Consider the following 15,563-nt stretch of genomic DNA (forward strand, 5'->3'; position numbering starts at 1 on the left):
CTCAAGTTTTGTCTCATCTAGACCTCTTCTATTTAAGCATGTTTTCCTGTCTCTACACTTGTTTTTATGTTTTGTTTCTTGATGTCTACTTGTATTTAATTTATTTCAAATGCAATTTTTTTATGTTTTTAATGTACTTAAAGACCCTTGTAAAGCACTTTGAGTTGCCTTGTGTCTGAATTGTGGTATACAAATAAACTTGCTTTGCCTTACCAGAAGTGAGAAAGAAGCTCAGAATTTTAACAAAATTTCACATGACATTACCAGGGTTATATAATTCTGTCCTGCTCTTGTCTTGCACATAAACTCAGCATACATGCGCCTGTGTATGTCTGTACATTTGCATAAGTATGAACTGTGGGTGTGTTGGTATTCTATATGCATGTATGTGCAAGTCATCTGCAAGTCAATGTGTTCTGTGTGCACTGACATAACATCAGCTTTTATTAACTTTGACTCAGTGTGGAAGGAGTTTGCTATAAATGTTCTCAATGGCAGTGCTAAATTATGAGATATAACTATTGCAATGCTCCAAATATTTTATTAAAGAGTACAAATTGTAAGAATAGTATTTTTAACCTATTTTCTATTAAAAGAAAACCCACCAGGCAACTATTTTATATAAACTCTAGCATGACTGAATTGCACCCAGGTATTTAGCTACCTACTATTATATAGATAGCACACTGCGGCCATGCGTTAAATCTGTATTTGAAGATTTTATGATGCGTTTTTGTTGGTAAATCAGTTTAAAAGAGGGGGAAAAAGTTTATTTCAGCTGTAATATGCATCAGTTTGAATTGTACAAAAAAGGAAACATGTAGAACACATACACCAAGCTTTTGGATGTCCTTAGAACAAAATGCAAACTGTTGTAGTGCAGTTTTAATTTTAAACAATTTCATTTTGCAAGTATCAAAATCAGCAAGTGAGCTGATTGTAGCAACAGAGGGCCAATGTGTTTATGGAACTCTGCTGAAGATCGCTAGCATTGAACTTTATACTGTTCCCCATCTGTACTGTCAACATGCAATATAGTGAAATCCATCTCACATTTAGCCATGACTACCAGACAAATGAAAAAAGCAATGAAGCGAAGCATGTTTACTTAAAGAGTGGGCCAGAAATAGAAATAAAAAGCTTTGTAAACCCCAGATTAAAATTAAAACATGTCAGGAAATTACCATTTTACAAATATTACAATACAATAAATTTAATGATTAACACTACTGCTACAAAAAAAAAAGACAATGGTCAAAATCTACAAACCACTGCTGTGACAGCATCCCTCAATGCCCTTATCATATGTTTACAGATCAAATGTATATACAGCATTGACATTCAACTTCATACAAAACAATAAAAAGCTTAAAAAAAAAAAAAAAGCCTGATATGATGGTCATGAAAATGAAAATATAAGTTTTTGTTTAAAAAAATATCCATGTATCCTCAGTTCTTAATCATGAGGGTCATGTTTTATTTTTTCTTTGCCAAATTTCGAGGGGAACTTTTAAGCAAGTCTCTGATCTTAAGGTACGTCCCTGTAGCTTCAGCAACTTCAGTGTATTCTGGGGTGTCTTCAAATGGAACAATGCCTGCTGCAAAGTTGCTCCGATGAGGAACGGCTGTTATCTTCTCATCATTCTTAGGAGAAGCACAATCTCCAGCCCCCACAACATCTGGAACTGGGCCCTGTGGGTTGTCTTCCTGGCATTTGAATTCATCAGGGATCTGAGAGTTGTCTTCCTGACATTTAAATGCATCGGGGCTCTCTGGGATGTCTACCTGGCCTTTGAATGCATCAGGGCTCTGTGGGATGTCTACCTGGCATTTGATTGGATCAGGGCTCTGTGGGCTGTCATCTTCGGCTTTAACTGGACCAGGACTCCGAGGGCTGTCATCTTCGGCTTTGATTGGACCAGGACTACGAGGGCTGTCATCTTCGGCTTTGACTGGACCAGGACTCCGAGGGCTGTCATCTTCAGCTTTGACTGGACCAGGACTACGAGGGCTGTCATCTACGGCTTTGACTCGACCAGGACTCTGAGTGCTGTTATCTTGTGCTTTGACTGGTTCGGGGCTCTGAGGACTGTCATCCTCGACTTTGATTGGTCCAGGGCTCTGAGAGCAAATCTCTGGAACCCCTGGTTCCTTTTGAGTTTCACTGCTATGTAAACTTTCTGCAGGTATCGCTGTGTCCATTGCTTCTTCAACCTCTTCTGTTTCTGTGTCTATATGCACAGGTGTGGACACACTTGATGAACTGGGTACAGGTGTTCCCATTGCAGGTGTCTCACAGTCACTATTAGTGGCAGTGTCAGCATTTTCTAAAGCTGCCCAAATCAGTCTCTGCTGCTCTTCCAGTTCCTCCAGTGTCAGTTCATCCTCTGCTCCCTCCACAGTCTCATCAGCTACCCAGCTACGCCCTCGCAGAGCTGGAGAGCCATTAGTGGGTGTAAGAGGAGGTGTACCTTTAGGGAGAGGTGGGGGAGTGGGTGTAGCAGGAGGAGTGCCCTGGGGTAAAGGAGGAGGTGAACTGAAGCAAGGCGAGCCAGGAGGAAGCGGAGGTTGGAACTGAAAGTCACCTGGGCCGTGATAAGGCGTTCCTGGGTCTGAGGGAGGACATGAATAAAGTCCCTCATAGATTAAAAAAGTGACACTTACACCAAACAAAGAGGCAGTTGATTCACGTATTACCAGGTATTATTGTGCATTCAGCTTTCAGAAAATGACTGTTAGCTTGTTGTAAAACACAACTTTGTGTTCCAGTAAGTTTAGACAGACATTGAAAATGTATAATGATTTGCCTGCTGAAAAGAGTGAATAAGATGAAGAGTTACCCGATTCAATATCCATATCCGAGTTTGTATCAGGACTGGGCCTCGTCCTTTTTCTTTGCTGTGGAGATGAGTCGGATTCATGTCGTCTCTTGTTGCAGGTGGCACCAGGCTGTTGGCAAGGAAGAATGAAATGTAAAATTAAAGTATTCAAATGGGCTCTATGTAAAAACTTAGTAGTAACTTGCATGTGGTAATCTTGCCTTTACAAGCCTTTGGATGATTTGTTTAAGTTGTTTAATGCTAGTGGGTTTTGGATTTTTTTGTGAAGGACACAAATCCAGCACAACACAGAAATTTGACAAGCCCCTTTAAGAATTCAATTCAATTAAACCAAAGTGAAAAATTAGTACAGACCTGATAAATAGTATTACAAGTGCTGGCAGTAATAAAATGCAAGACTGATATATTGTCAAGCTGTTACAGGCAGCAGACTTGGACTACATGCCTTGAGAGAAAAAATCCAAAAACTTCTAAGAACTTAATTAGATAATTACCATCGGAAAGTTGTTGGACAAGTAGGCTGCATAGTTTTGCTTCGTGTGACTGCTCTGCATTGGAATAGAACCATACTGCATGAACTCCTGGAGGTCAGAAATAAGAAAGAACAAGGTGAGATGTGAAACTGTGTCCTCCGACCAAGAATCACTGAAATATTCAACTTGTTAGACAGTGTCACTATGATGCTGATTCCTTTTGATGAAACTGAAACTTTGATGAACTGAAATCTAAGTCAGATACCTGGACCTTGTAACTAATGATACATTCAAGCACAGCATCTGAAAAGATTATATTGTAAGACTTACATCTTTCATTTTGCTTGGAGCAGGTACATTGAAGCCTGGGAAATCTATCAGTTTGGAAACATCGTAAGAGATGTTTTGCGAGTTGGTACTGTCCATTATGTTACCATCATTTGAAACTAGGAAACAGAAAAACACAGATTCAGCTCAACCTCTGTACATTTCAAAAATTTTAGGGGGTGGGGGTGGAATCACTGGAATTACACGGGTTTCAATTTAATTTAAAACATACCGTTTCCATCATACAGTGATAAGCCAGAGTTCTCCATCTCTGCCTCTTTGAGCCAGCCTGGTGGGTAGCCTAGCTGCCTCATACGATAAATCAGAGGAGGGAGGGTGTTGCTGTCGATTCCCAGAGCTGATAACAGTTCCTCGCTGTGTAAAAGCAAAAAGTGTTAAAAACTCAATGACCGTGAACTTGTTACAATAGACATTGCATTATATTAAATTATGTTTGTGTCCGTCTCCTGCCTCATGACTCCAGGCTTGTATTTAGCAAAGCGCTCCTCCACTTCGTCAGCATGGTATCGCTGGTTACTCTGCATGGCTTGGTTGTTGTTCTGATTAAACTCCTTTCTTCTCTCATTAATTGCCGCCATGTCTTTAGGCTAGGGGGAGATATAATTCATAAATGTGGTGAAACAGGTTATTCTCATTTCTAACTTGGGCTCATACCATCATAATGATTACTTGCTCTTACCTTGGGACAGTCTCTCAGCTGATGACCGCCTGAACCACAGTTGAAACACATCGATTTGGGTCTACAATGAAGAGATCAGTGACGGAGTCATTATATAGTTACATGCCGCCGGGGAGCAAAAGGAAGCCAGTCATAAGAAAGGAAATTCATGAAGCTTAATGAATAACCCCGGACATACCTTTTGTCTTTCATTTCTATTTCCTGTCCATCTGTGCCAACGACCTGGTTGAACACCTGGTGATAGCTGTGCAACAATTCAGGAAATGCTATTGTGTCTGTGCAAATCAAAATCCACTAAATCATTATCTTGTCTTTTCAACACCTTAACAGAAGTCCCACATAAATGCTGTGTATTTTCATCATCATTCCTTGAAAAAGACAATTCTTATCCCAAGGCTCTCTACAAATTATTTACATGTGCAACACATGTTCAAAAGAAGTGACCTAATAGACTAGACTGTTGATGTTGATGATGTGTGAATTCATCCATCTTAAAGATACGTTGGAACATCCCATCCATCTGTCAGCTGGGGGTTTTCATTCACCAGAGGCTGTCCAAGTCTATCAAGACTAAAAGTAGTGAAATATAAGACGCTTCCGACAACCTAAGACAGAAAAATGGGACAATAGTTTGTGAAACTACATCAGACTGCTGTCTGCATGGCAAGAAATTGTGTAATATCCACATCACTTTAACAGCAGTAAATACTCACTTTAAAGGCTTCTGTTGTTGTTCTTACACTACCGGATGACGACTTCTGTGGATCTTCATCCATAGCAAAAGCTGAGTTCTTCATAGAAGGTATAACATGTTTTTTTCAGCAAATTTATAACTATAATAATATTATGCACAATAACATGCAATCTGGGTAAATACCTGGGGTTTCACGTGAAAAGAGGACTTTTTCTTTTCATTGCTTGGAGCCTGGTGTTTCAAAATGATACTGCAGATGCAATCTTCAATTTCTTGACGACACTCCCTAAAGGGGAGACATTTCTTATTGTTATTATCTTGACCAATTATCATTAGCTAGGGCACAGTTTTCAGCAGTAGCTAAATGGTGGTTGTTATGCTGCAATTTCATGTAATTTGCAATGATGTAAAACTACTGTTGGGAAAGTCTTAACCACTAATATGAACATGTTTAAAATATATATCTATATATTACCACAAGCTCATCCTGACAATCAGCCAAGGCAGAGGTGACACAACGTACTATACAATCACGAGCTAGCCAGTATATGTACTTAAGGTGATTCATACGAAAAACATTGCTTACTTTGAAATACTGTTGTTTGCATAAAGGACTTGAAGAAGTGGTCCGTCCATGTTGACATCTTCAATTGTGATGCCGCTATAAAATTAGAGGAAAATTAGCTTCAGTTACTCATCAGTTTCGTTTTTATTTTAAATGCGTATTACCTAGGGTCAGCTAATTACCTTGGACGTGTCAAGATGTTCTGTTTTCTTCTCAAACCTTTATGTGATTAATGAGTTAAGGAAATACACAAGAAATAATACAAAAAAAGACAGTTTCGGGTTGTGTGTTTTCTGTTTGGTTACAGACAGGAGGCTGGCTGTGCTAGCAGCAGTTAGCTAGTGCTACATCCACTGTGCTAGCAAACACTGGGCGCCTCCGACAAGGATATTCTCTTCAGTGAGTCTCTGAATGTCGGCATCACACTCCTCCAGTCTGCTCCTAAGCTGGCCCATTTCCTCCTGGTCTTCCTCATCATCTGTGAAGCGAATGTGCTTTGATAACGTTGGTGCGGAGTCATCGAGCTGCTCAAAGAGCTCACTATCCCCGAAATCAACTTCAGCCATTTTTTTCCCAGCTCACTGATGCAGGACGGGAGTTCAGAGGTCAAAGCAACTACTCTTCATTTTCATTGGTCCCCTTTATGTCATGTGATACGTGGACGAAACCATAATCGGTGTGAGCAGTATCAGGGGTTTTGTTGGCCCACAATTTTGGTTTACAGGTTCTACAACTCCTACAAGAAGGGAAGACATTGTAGGCTGCTTACATTGAATGAAACATAGGACTAGATGTAACACACAACACACCTGTTGTAACCTTTCTGTAAGTCTGTAGTCTGGACACATGAAATAAGCACCCCTAAGAAGATCAACCTATTTCTACAGTTGATTCCGACATGTATGCTCCAGTTTAATTTTCATAACTTCCCACTCTGAAATGTTGAAGCAACTATGACGCTCGGCTCAAGTTCCGCTGTTTTTATAGTTTGTTTGTGTTTTGTTTCTAAAGCAACCAATATTATAAATACTGACTTATTTAGTCTGTAAGGCATCGTTGAGGGCTTCTAATACGCTAACGTCTTTCTGTTTAGTTGAGCTACTTCGGTTTGTTGCAGGCGAGTGTCTTTGCTTTCGTCTTTTCTGATAAAACACTGAATCTTTCTCCAAGATGAGACACAAGTGTGACTGAGTGGGAAGCTTTTTTGCTTTAAGCAATGGCAGGTAGCTTAACTATCCCGTTAACTTTACCGCAGTGGGACGGGGGCTCACGCAAAATTCGCTTTATCCATTTGGTGGATCAGACATCGTTCAGGCTGACAGACTGTCCCAACAAGGTGAGCGTTAACATGCAAAGGGATGTGATTGTTCTAAGAGCTCCAATGACGGTGGTAGATTTGTAGGTAGAATACTAAGACACACCCACTTTTAAAGGATTTTACTGCTTCTTTAATTTTATATGAATATTTACAATAAGAATTTAACATTTATTTTCACTGGCTTCCATGTCATGTGACCCCATACCAATGCCGAATTGTATTACTACACTGGTCACATAAGACAGACCTGTTTTTAATGACTGTTACTGCTTCTTTTATTTTATAAGAATATTTACAATGAAAATTCTGCTTTTTTTTCCCAATAGCTTCCATGTCATGTGACCCAGTGACCCAATACCAATGCCGAATAGTATTACTACACTGGTCACATAAGACACGCCTGTTTTCAATGGATGTTACTAATTCTTTTATTTTATATGAATATTCATAATGAAATTCTGCATTTCTTTTCAATAGCTTCCGAGATCAATGCAGACAAGTCTTCTTATATTGGCTGAATGCGACACATCTGTTTTTATCTGGATTTTACTGGAATTTCTATTTTTCATGAATATTTTAAAGAAAAATCTGAAGGTGCCTTAATACACTACCATCTCTTTATTGGTTTCAGAGTTCAGTGGTTCCTCTCTTTTTAGGAGCTGATCTCTTCTCCAATACCGACATCCGTACAGAGAACCATCCCAGACATCACGCAAAGTTTGCCAAGAAAGGACTGGCAACAAAAATACATTTTTCCTCAGGTAAAATTAGAGTAGTACCAAAAGGCATATTACTGACTTGTCTTACATCAGTGCGCAAACACTGACACTTCACAATCTTCTTGTTGCAGAATTTAGGTTCCATGGGTTGAAGGTACCTACTGTCAGTAACAGCCTCTGGTTCTACAGTGTTCAAGGACTTTTTCGAATAGCCTTTGAAATGTACAGTAAGCAAGAGCAGCTTGCTGTGCTTGAGAACTTCCAGGTAGAGTATAGTTCACTTTATGTTTGTCTCTGCAAGACATACATTTTTTGTTATATGTATACCACTATATATCTTTTCATATATTATTGTCTTTCCTTTGCAGGATGTTTGGAAATCACAGATAAATGGCAGCCCTCTGAAGACGAGTTACAGCCTCAGTGTGCAGCTTGACTTTGCTATACCCAGCAGCTTGCATGACACAGAAGCAAGCAACGAAACCCCATCACAACCTCTGCATTGCCAGGCTGGCAGAGAATCGGTGGATGTATATGGCAGTGACAGATCAGCAGATCATGACTATTGTTCTTTTTCTAAGCAGAGCTTGCATAGTGAGAACCACCAACTGGTGGTATCCAAAGTAAGACAGAAATTGCAAAGCTTGGATGACAAACTCTCTTCTGTGACTCTCAGCTCCTCAGGACTTGAGACTGTATTGCTACTTTTGGAGAACGTTGATCGGTGCATAAATGGGAATCTAGAAGAAAAGGATGTGACAGAAGCTGTACTAGCCCTGCTAAAGGCCAAAGACTGGGGCTGTGTGTATTCCAGTAACCTGCTTAGCTGTGTAGGACGTTGGCTCGGCCAGCAGTTTCATGCAGCCAACAGCAGCATCAGCCGGAGGGTGGAGGGCTTCAAAGTTCATCATATTGAGAGAATTAGTGACTTGCCACCTGCTGAGGAACTAGCCACAGAGCTGTTCCCAGAAGCAATGCAAACACTGCTGCTTCATTGGATGGGTTTAAGTGAAGAGTCCACCCTGGAGAAGAGACACAGCGAGTTCCCAATCCTGCTCCTTATCCTTGAGTTTGCCAACCACAACCTTATCACTGGTGTGGCTCATGTACTATACTCAAGTCTTATATGTAAATAAATGTGGATTTCTATGAAGGCATCAGCAGAAATCAAGGCAATGTGACTGAACTTCCAGTGTTCGAATACATTTATATTTTTGTATGTGAAGTTGTCCGTTCTTCCTTTGAGAAGTCTATCTTTTGTTACAAAGATTACATTTTTAATAACTAGGGCTGGGTGACAGTTGACAATTTGTCAACTTCCTGTGGAATATTACATTAATGTGTGCGTGAAATATTTGTACAAAATGTTATTCCAGTTGAGTACTACTGCGTATTTTAACAAAGTATCATAAAGCCTTTTGTGGCTCCAGAAGAAGCTGCATGTAATCTGGTGTACAGAATCCTGTGATGTCACTCAGTGGCTAAATTGCTCTGCGGGCAAAACCAACTATGCAATTTATCAGATAACATTCAGCTTCCTCTGGGGCCCCAAAAGAGTTTGTACAACTTTTTCACATATGCAGTAGCACTCGCATAGATCTGTAAGCATCTAAAATTGGCGGTTACCCTTTAATGATTGCAAGCAAATTCTGTTTAAAATCACCAAAAGAAGTGTTATTTTATATAGATGATTTCTGCTGTAACCCACAACAATTAATTTAACTTCACATCAATTTGACCCTGTCTGATTATGCCTTGATTTTCTTACATTGCAAGATAAATTGACATGGGAAAATATGTTTGTTAATTTAATCCTTAAGGCCCAGCCCAAGCATTAACACAATTCAAATTGAACCAAGAGGTAATAACTCACACAAATATCACATAAAATAAAAATTGAGGTGAAAAGAAAAAAAAATATTCAACACAAAACTAATTTATTTCAATAACATTTGAAATTTGTGATTACTCCTCAAGCCCATCGTCATCCATGGTTTGATCCTGAAGACAATATGTATTATATTCCCATTTTCTTTTTCCCAATCAGGAGAAATTAAACTAAGGGACTATAATAATGCTACATTGACTTCAGATGCCTTTCCATAAGTTGATGTAAACAGTGCTCACTTGAACCACAATATATTCAGTTTATGTTCAAACAATTACATATCAATAAATGTTTGAGTTTAAAAAAAAAGCTACCACATTATTCAAACAAATCTAATTTTAACCAGTATCAACCAGTCAAACTGATGCATCCTTTTTGCAAAGATGTACGGATTCAACACTGAGACAAACTCAGCATCTGACTATTTACAATGTAATGTTCCAATATGCAAAATGTTTGTCTATAAATAAATTACAGATTCAGAGCAACATCCATGCAAGCTGCATCCTCAAGCTTGAGGGCTGGCGATGAATTGGTGGTCCTATATGATCAGATGAGTGGCAAAGACGGCCGATGTTTGGCGCTAGATAGAATCCATTCCACGGGAGAATGAGGAGGAGAAGCCGAGGCCCATTCCTCTCTGGGTGTGTGTCTGAGACCGTGCCATCTCGTACTGAACATCAAGGTTCCTAAACATCTCCTCCTGCTTTTGAAGAGTCTTCATACCTTCATCGTTAATTGGTTTGGCAGCTTCAGCCTCATCCTCTCCCTGTAAAGACACCAGATCAATTTTAAGTTAGGGGTTAGAAAAATCTAAGTGGTGGACTCAAGATTTACTGGAGGAATTAAATCTATATTTGTTAAGTAGATTGCCATATTGATACTTACTTTAATACCCATTAGTTTGCGAAATTTAACATTTTGGTCCTTGTTTCCAAAGTTTAGCTTCTCCCACAACTCAGCTGTCTGGGACTTGTCCTTTAAAATTGAAAACAAATGATGAGAATCACTAGTGATAATTACGTATGAAAGATAAAACATAACAATATCTATTATTATCTTAATCCAGTCTTACTCCTTCTTTCTTTCCCTGCCATAGCATTTTCCTCTTTTTTTCCTGCTCCGCGAACTTCATGGGGTTTACAGAAGATGGGTTATAGTAGCTGGGCACAGCAATACCAGTCTCTGCCAGTGTTTTTGCTTGGAGGGCCGCCATCTGTGCTGCCATAGCAATCTGAGGCGTGACCTGCGTCCCAGAGGCCAGGAGGGCTGCCACATTGAGTCCAGGGTTTGAGGAGGCTGCTGCTGCAGCAGCAGCAGCTGCTGCGATAGGGGCCGCCACTGGAACAATACACAGACCAGCATAAGTAAGTAACTGACACCTGACTTAAATGATCTAAGTTTTCAAATTTGGCACAATGAGCGCCTTTCACCTGCAGCTATCTCCTGCTGTTGCTGCTGCTGTTTCTCAAACATTTCCTTCTCCTTCTGCTCCTGCAGTTTCTTGGCTCTCTCCAGCCTGCAGCGATAATGGGATCATGTTACTGTTTAGTTTAAGAGCATATAGTGTTAGCTGCTGTGTACCTAAAAGTGATAATACAGATGTAAGCAAAACATCTCAAGTACATTTTGAGCATTTGTACCTGGGGGGGCCAGTAAAGATTTGAATTAAATGCGTGGAGTGAAAGGAAAAGCAACATGCACCCAAGGTCCCCGGCCAGACTAAAAATTATGGATGTTATAATGACATGGTCAGTGTCTTAGACATCTGGGCCACCAGTACACCCCACCTATCAAAACTGTATCTTTCCTTGTTTTCCTACCAATGTGATTTTCTTTTATGAACAATAATGCTCTCTGGTAAGTGCAAAATGGATGAAAAGTCAGATTGCAGAAAACGAATCTATGCTTAACTTCTAACAATATCATCTTCTTTAACTGTCATTAACAGAGCAGTACAAGTTGAATATTTATGTAAAATAAGTGGAGAAAAAAAAGGCTTTGTAGATGCACGTATGCAGATGCAGTAAGTGCTGCTAATTGCTCAGAACTGGCCAGAACAGTATGACCAACCATCTACTGTAAATGCCCTGTAAACTGTTGCCTTGCCTTCTGGCCAGGGCCTCTTGTGCATCCATAGCTGTGTTTCGGCCCCGGAAGGCAGGTGGATTAACAGACCTGCTTCGACTCTTTCTGCGCACTTTCTCACTCCTTTTCTTTCGATCTCTGGTGGAACAACCAAATTCACATTGTTAATGGCATATAGAATGGCAATCATGAAAGACAACAGTTCTCAAACTTTCAATTAAACCTACCTGCTTTTACTGCGACTTCTGCTATGATGACGGTGTTTGGTCCTTGAACCTGAGCGAGACCTGGCCTTCTTCTTTCTGTCCCGGCTGCGCGATCGTGATCTCCGTTTGTCCTTACTTTTGCTGTGATGTCGCCTGAAAGACATAATATGAATCAACATGAGTGGTAGTGAAAATAAAATTTTGTTCTTGCTAAATATTTTTGAAAAGATAATCTACAGTATATAAAAATGCTAAGTTGTATTCAATAAGACCAGAATTTCTAAAATAAAAAAAGTTCTAGCCAAAGCATCAATATGGCCATCTCATACATAACTCAGCAATTACTTCAACTACAACAGACGATTTGTGACAAAGAATTTTCCTGTGTCATTCAACTTCACTAAGATGATGTGCTGAATTTCTTCCAGACTAACCTCTCTCGTGAGTGTGACCTAGACAAGCTCCTTCCCTTGGAGGGCCTCCTGTCTTTGCGTCTGGATCGCTCCTCTCCATGCTCTGCTGAAAGTCTCTCTGGCTCTTGCTGCTCATCTGTTTTTCTGTGTGATTTGGATGGCTTCTGAGAATCTCTCTTTCGTGCCTGTTTTAAGAAGAAGTTGTCTCTTTCAGGAAAATAGTGCAACAAAAAGAGTTAGTACCATGGCTTAGAGCAGACGGTATGTAAATTTTGAAATGTTGAAAAAAAACCTTGTCATTTCAAATCCACTCTCATAAGATACACAGAATGTCATTCAGTGAACATGATTGCAAGCGTGGGCAGTTCTGGGATCAATTTGACAGCACTAATTTCGATATAATTATATGAATTCAACAAATCAGCTTGTATGGGACTTCTCAAATATTTTAATAGTGCAAATCTTTAGATAAGATTCTCAGGAAAGGAAATGAATGTGGAATGTGAGTTAAGGCACAAAAACAATTCAGTGTTACCTAAATGCTTTGAACTTGAACCCACTGAAAGACGGAAGTAGGGATGGGCATCCAACTTACTTTTTACAGCTTCTTTACTTATGTCATCCAAATCACATAACACACAATGACAAATTAACATGAAACAAGGGTAAACTTCCTCAACACAAATGATGCAATTCTAAAATATATTATTTGCCAGGGTAACCATTCCTATTTCAGACTCACATCATCTTTATCGCATGTAAACATACTTTGGAATGGTTCTCAATTCGTAAGATGTTCACAAAAGAGGAGGACGGTAGTTGTTATTCTTTATACAGCCAAATTGTTGATATGAAAATTGCGTATTTGGATAGCCTATGACAAAAATCCAAGAGATTCTGTTTGGGTTCATTGCAGGATCAATTAGTTCAAATTATGCCCATCCCTGGCTGAAAAAGATGCAAACGTTAATTCCATTTTTTCTACTAATACTGTGAGACAAAGAGTTTGAATGGCAGATAGTTACCTGTCCCAGTAGAAGACATAATATTTTGCTATGTCAGCAGGGTCTTCTGTTCAGTCTCTTCGTGCAATAGCACGCTGAGTATGATTTATTGTAGAAATGTTATCATGTGATCTACACACAGGTTTTAACAAAAAAATAAAAGGAAACAAAAGCTACTCTTCACCATTTAATATGGTTACAAACAATGACAGATATCCAAGGATGAAAACTTCCTTTGAGACATGTCAATATAGGGAGTGTAAAAAAAAAAAACCTTTTCCATGTGAGTAATGCCAACTCCATCTATGTCTTTGCTCTTAACTTTGGTTACTGCAAATTACCTACCCTAATAAAAAATACTCACCTTAACCTACAACTAACAAGGAATACAACTTAAGGACTCAAAATCACATCATATGTGTTTCTAGTCATAGAAATGTATATATTAATTTACCTCTTTGCTCCTGCTTCGACTCCGTCTGTATTTTCTGTCACCTGGAAACAGCAGAAGGCACAGTGCTGACTAACATACATTTCAAAATTACCTCTCAGCTGAACCAAGAAAAGGGAAAATGAGTTAGTACAGTGGGCTACAAGGCTACATTTATTTCAGTGTACAAGTAAGTGGGTTTCTGTTTTCTTCCCAAACATTCAACTGATGAGTTCATCACTTAATGAGCGTATACAGTAAGAACCAATGTAATTCCATGGCCCTATACGAACTCTTCTGGCATATTCAGCACTATCTGGGTGCTGTTACTGAATACTAACGTTTTCGGTCCCTGGAGCGTGACCTTGACCGTGAATGGTGGTGTTTGGAGCTTCTTGGAGATCTGGATGACTCCATGCTGTGTTTTTTTCTGTGATGAACTGGAGAGCCTGTTCTGGTCAAATCATCGGAGTCATTGTCACTTGCCTGAAAGAAATCAGAAGAAAAACACAAAAAAACATCAGCAGGAAATCTGTGTGGCTCCTGTGGTGCTATCCTAGTTGAATACACTTAGAAAAACAGAATGAATCATTTATTTCTTAATACAAGTGGTATGACTGGGAGCTTATTCTTTGTTCAGGTTGCTTGATATTACAACTGCAAATAATACATACACATTCGCAATGAATGGATATGTTTTTATATACAACTCCTCCATATTTGAGAGCAGAGTGATTCTATTACAAGGTAAATCTTACCTTGTTAACAGTTTTGTTAAATATTGGCTGCCGTTGCTAAATAGCCAGTCTTTAAAAACACAGCATTTTAACCATTATATTATTTTTAAGAACATCCTGTTTTTGATTCACCTTGCACAGCCTTGTGATACTGGGCACTTTCTATTTCACTGAACATCCTGTGGTAAACACATGACATCCTTGGACGATTGTTTAAAATCAACAGAGTTCAGTCGCTTCAGATGGTTATGGATAAAATCAAGAATTACAATAATACTTATATGTTAGCTATATATGTTACATACATATGTGGTCAGTGGTTACCATATACTGAAACAACGCTTTCGAAATTTTCCATCAATGATATTGTCTTGCTTTATCACCAAATACAAAAAAATATCCACATCACAGGTCATCACCATGTTAAAACAGCTGCAACTTATACTTATATATTTCCAACTTCCGCAATCGAAATAGGGGATAATACGATATAGTATTCGAGTACCGTTTTTAGACCAAAATCTATACTTGTTAAGGACGCAGCACTCAAAATAACAAATCAGTTAGCCAATATGCTATCTACATTGGCTAAATCACCACTACGTTCGTCATTCATTCTACCAGAGAGCGATTTTAGCGCTAGCTTAGCTAAGTCGCTAAATCGCTAAGCTAGCTACCAATAGCCGCCATCTTTAAGAAAAATGATTTCCAAATAGAATTGTAAACTCATACACACATCATTAAAAAGTTGTTGCATTCATGTGCGTCCTGTCTGTATTTGTGTAATGATACTTACCGACATAATTCCGAAGCACACTGTAGTATATATCACGGCTGTTTCGTTGACTGTGCAAACGAGCACGGAGAGGTAGCTAGCTGCTCAACAGCCGTTGTCTAGCTCAGCTAGTTTGTTTTAGGTTGCCAGGTTTTACCTTTTGAATTCCCTACTTTCAGCCAAATTCCGAACAGAGTTGCTGAACACTAACCGGACCTTACAAGGATCAAGAGCAACAAAAATACGTAAAAAGTATATAAGGTATTTCAGTGATATGTAGTTATATAGCGGTGAGGGGAAAGCAAAGGCGCCTCTAGCCTTTAAGACACTGCAGTAAATACAGCTGAGCAATCGACTGGAAGGTATAAAACCTGGCAACACAGAGC

At 39.3% G+C, this 15,563-nt stretch overlaps 3 protein-coding genes across 4 annotated transcripts; 1 reads left to right on the forward strand and 2 right to left on the reverse strand.

Annotated features, from left to right (window-relative positions):
* Positions 1–744: 744 nt before the first annotated feature.
* zcchc8 (zinc finger, CCHC domain containing 8) lies at positions 745–6,203 on the reverse strand. The gene is made up of 14 exons (XM_030418210.1): positions 5,991–6,203; positions 5,782–5,824; positions 5,621–5,695; positions 5,218–5,320; positions 5,054–5,131; positions 4,842–4,945; positions 4,519–4,584; positions 4,341–4,401; positions 4,112–4,248; positions 3,873–4,015; positions 3,644–3,759; positions 3,335–3,421; positions 2,841–2,949; positions 745–2,612 (listed from the first exon to the last, which is right to left on the reverse strand). Exons 1-14 carry the CDS (start codon positions 6,163–6,165, stop codon positions 1,477–1,479), a joined length of 2,433 nt encoding a protein of 810 aa, XP_030274070.1. The 5' UTR covers positions 6,166–6,203; the 3' UTR covers positions 745–1,476.
* A 289-nt stretch (positions 6,204–6,492) lies between these two features.
* LOC115581614 (uncharacterized) lies at positions 6,493–8,861 on the forward strand. The gene is made up of 4 exons (XM_030416866.1): positions 6,493–6,935; positions 7,549–7,678; positions 7,768–7,901; positions 8,005–8,861. The coding sequence occupies exons 1-4, from the start codon at positions 6,816–6,818 to the stop codon at positions 8,770–8,772; spliced, it is 1,152 nt and encodes a 383-aa protein (XP_030272726.1). The 5' UTR covers positions 6,493–6,815; the 3' UTR covers positions 8,773–8,861.
* Positions 8,862–9,556: 695 nt separating this feature from the next.
* rsrc2 (arginine/serine-rich coiled-coil 2) lies at positions 9,557–15,551 on the reverse strand. 2 transcript variants are annotated; one of them, XM_030416865.1, is made up of 10 exons: positions 15,199–15,551; positions 14,007–14,151; positions 13,690–13,730; positions 12,253–12,416; positions 11,840–11,971; positions 11,703–11,750; positions 10,958–11,043; positions 10,600–10,865; positions 10,413–10,502; positions 9,557–10,293 (listed from the first exon to the last, which is right to left on the reverse strand). In XM_030416865.1, the coding sequence occupies exons 1-10, from the start codon at positions 15,202–15,204 to the stop codon at positions 10,108–10,110; spliced, it is 1,164 nt and encodes a 387-aa protein (XP_030272725.1). In that variant the 5' UTR covers positions 15,205–15,551; the 3' UTR covers positions 9,557–10,107. The 2 variants fall into 2 exon arrangements, with proteins under 2 accessions (XP_030272725.1, XP_030272724.1); XM_030416864.1 differs by having other exon boundaries at positions 11,634–11,750.
* Between the last annotated feature and the right edge of the window lie 12 nt (positions 15,552–15,563).

This window comes from Sparus aurata, chromosome 5 (assembly GCF_900880675.1).
Source record: "Sparus aurata chromosome 5, fSpaAur1.1, whole genome shotgun sequence".
Taxonomy (NCBI): domain Eukaryota; kingdom Metazoa; phylum Chordata; class Actinopteri; order Spariformes; family Sparidae; genus Sparus; species Sparus aurata.

Coding starts and splice junctions, on each gene's coding strand:
- zcchc8 (XM_030418210.1), bottom strand. CDS start 6,165: ATGGCTGAAGTTGATTTCGGGGATAGTGAGCTCTTTGAGCAGCTCGAT. Junction 4,402..4,518: donor ATAGAAATGAAAGACAAAAG/GTATGTCCGGGG, acceptor TCTTCATTGTAG/ACCCAAATCGATGTGTTTCA. Junction 3,422..3,643: donor CTCCAAGCAAAATGAAAGAT/GTAAGTCTTACA, acceptor TCTGACCTCCAG/GAGTTCATGCAGTATGGTTC.
- LOC115581614 (XM_030416866.1), top strand. CDS start 6,816: ATGGCAGGTAGCTTAACTATCCCGTTAACTTTACCGCAGTGGGACGGG. Junction 6,936..7,548: donor TGACAGACTGTCCCAACAAG/GTGAGCGTTAAC, acceptor TATTGGTTTCAG/AGTTCAGTGGTTCCTCTCTT. Junction 7,679..7,767: donor AAAAATACATTTTTCCTCAG/GTAAAATTAGAG, acceptor TTCTTGTTGCAG/AATTTAGGTTCCATGGGTTG.
- rsrc2 (XM_030416864.1), bottom strand. Junction 11,751..11,839: donor AGAAGTCGCAGTAAAAGCAG/GTAGGTTTAATT, acceptor TTGTTCCACCAG/AGATCGAAAGAAAAGGAGTG. Junction 11,044..11,633: donor CAAGAGGCCCTGGCCAGAAG/GCAAGGCAACAG, acceptor TTATCGCTGCAG/GCTGGAGAGAGCCAAGAAAC.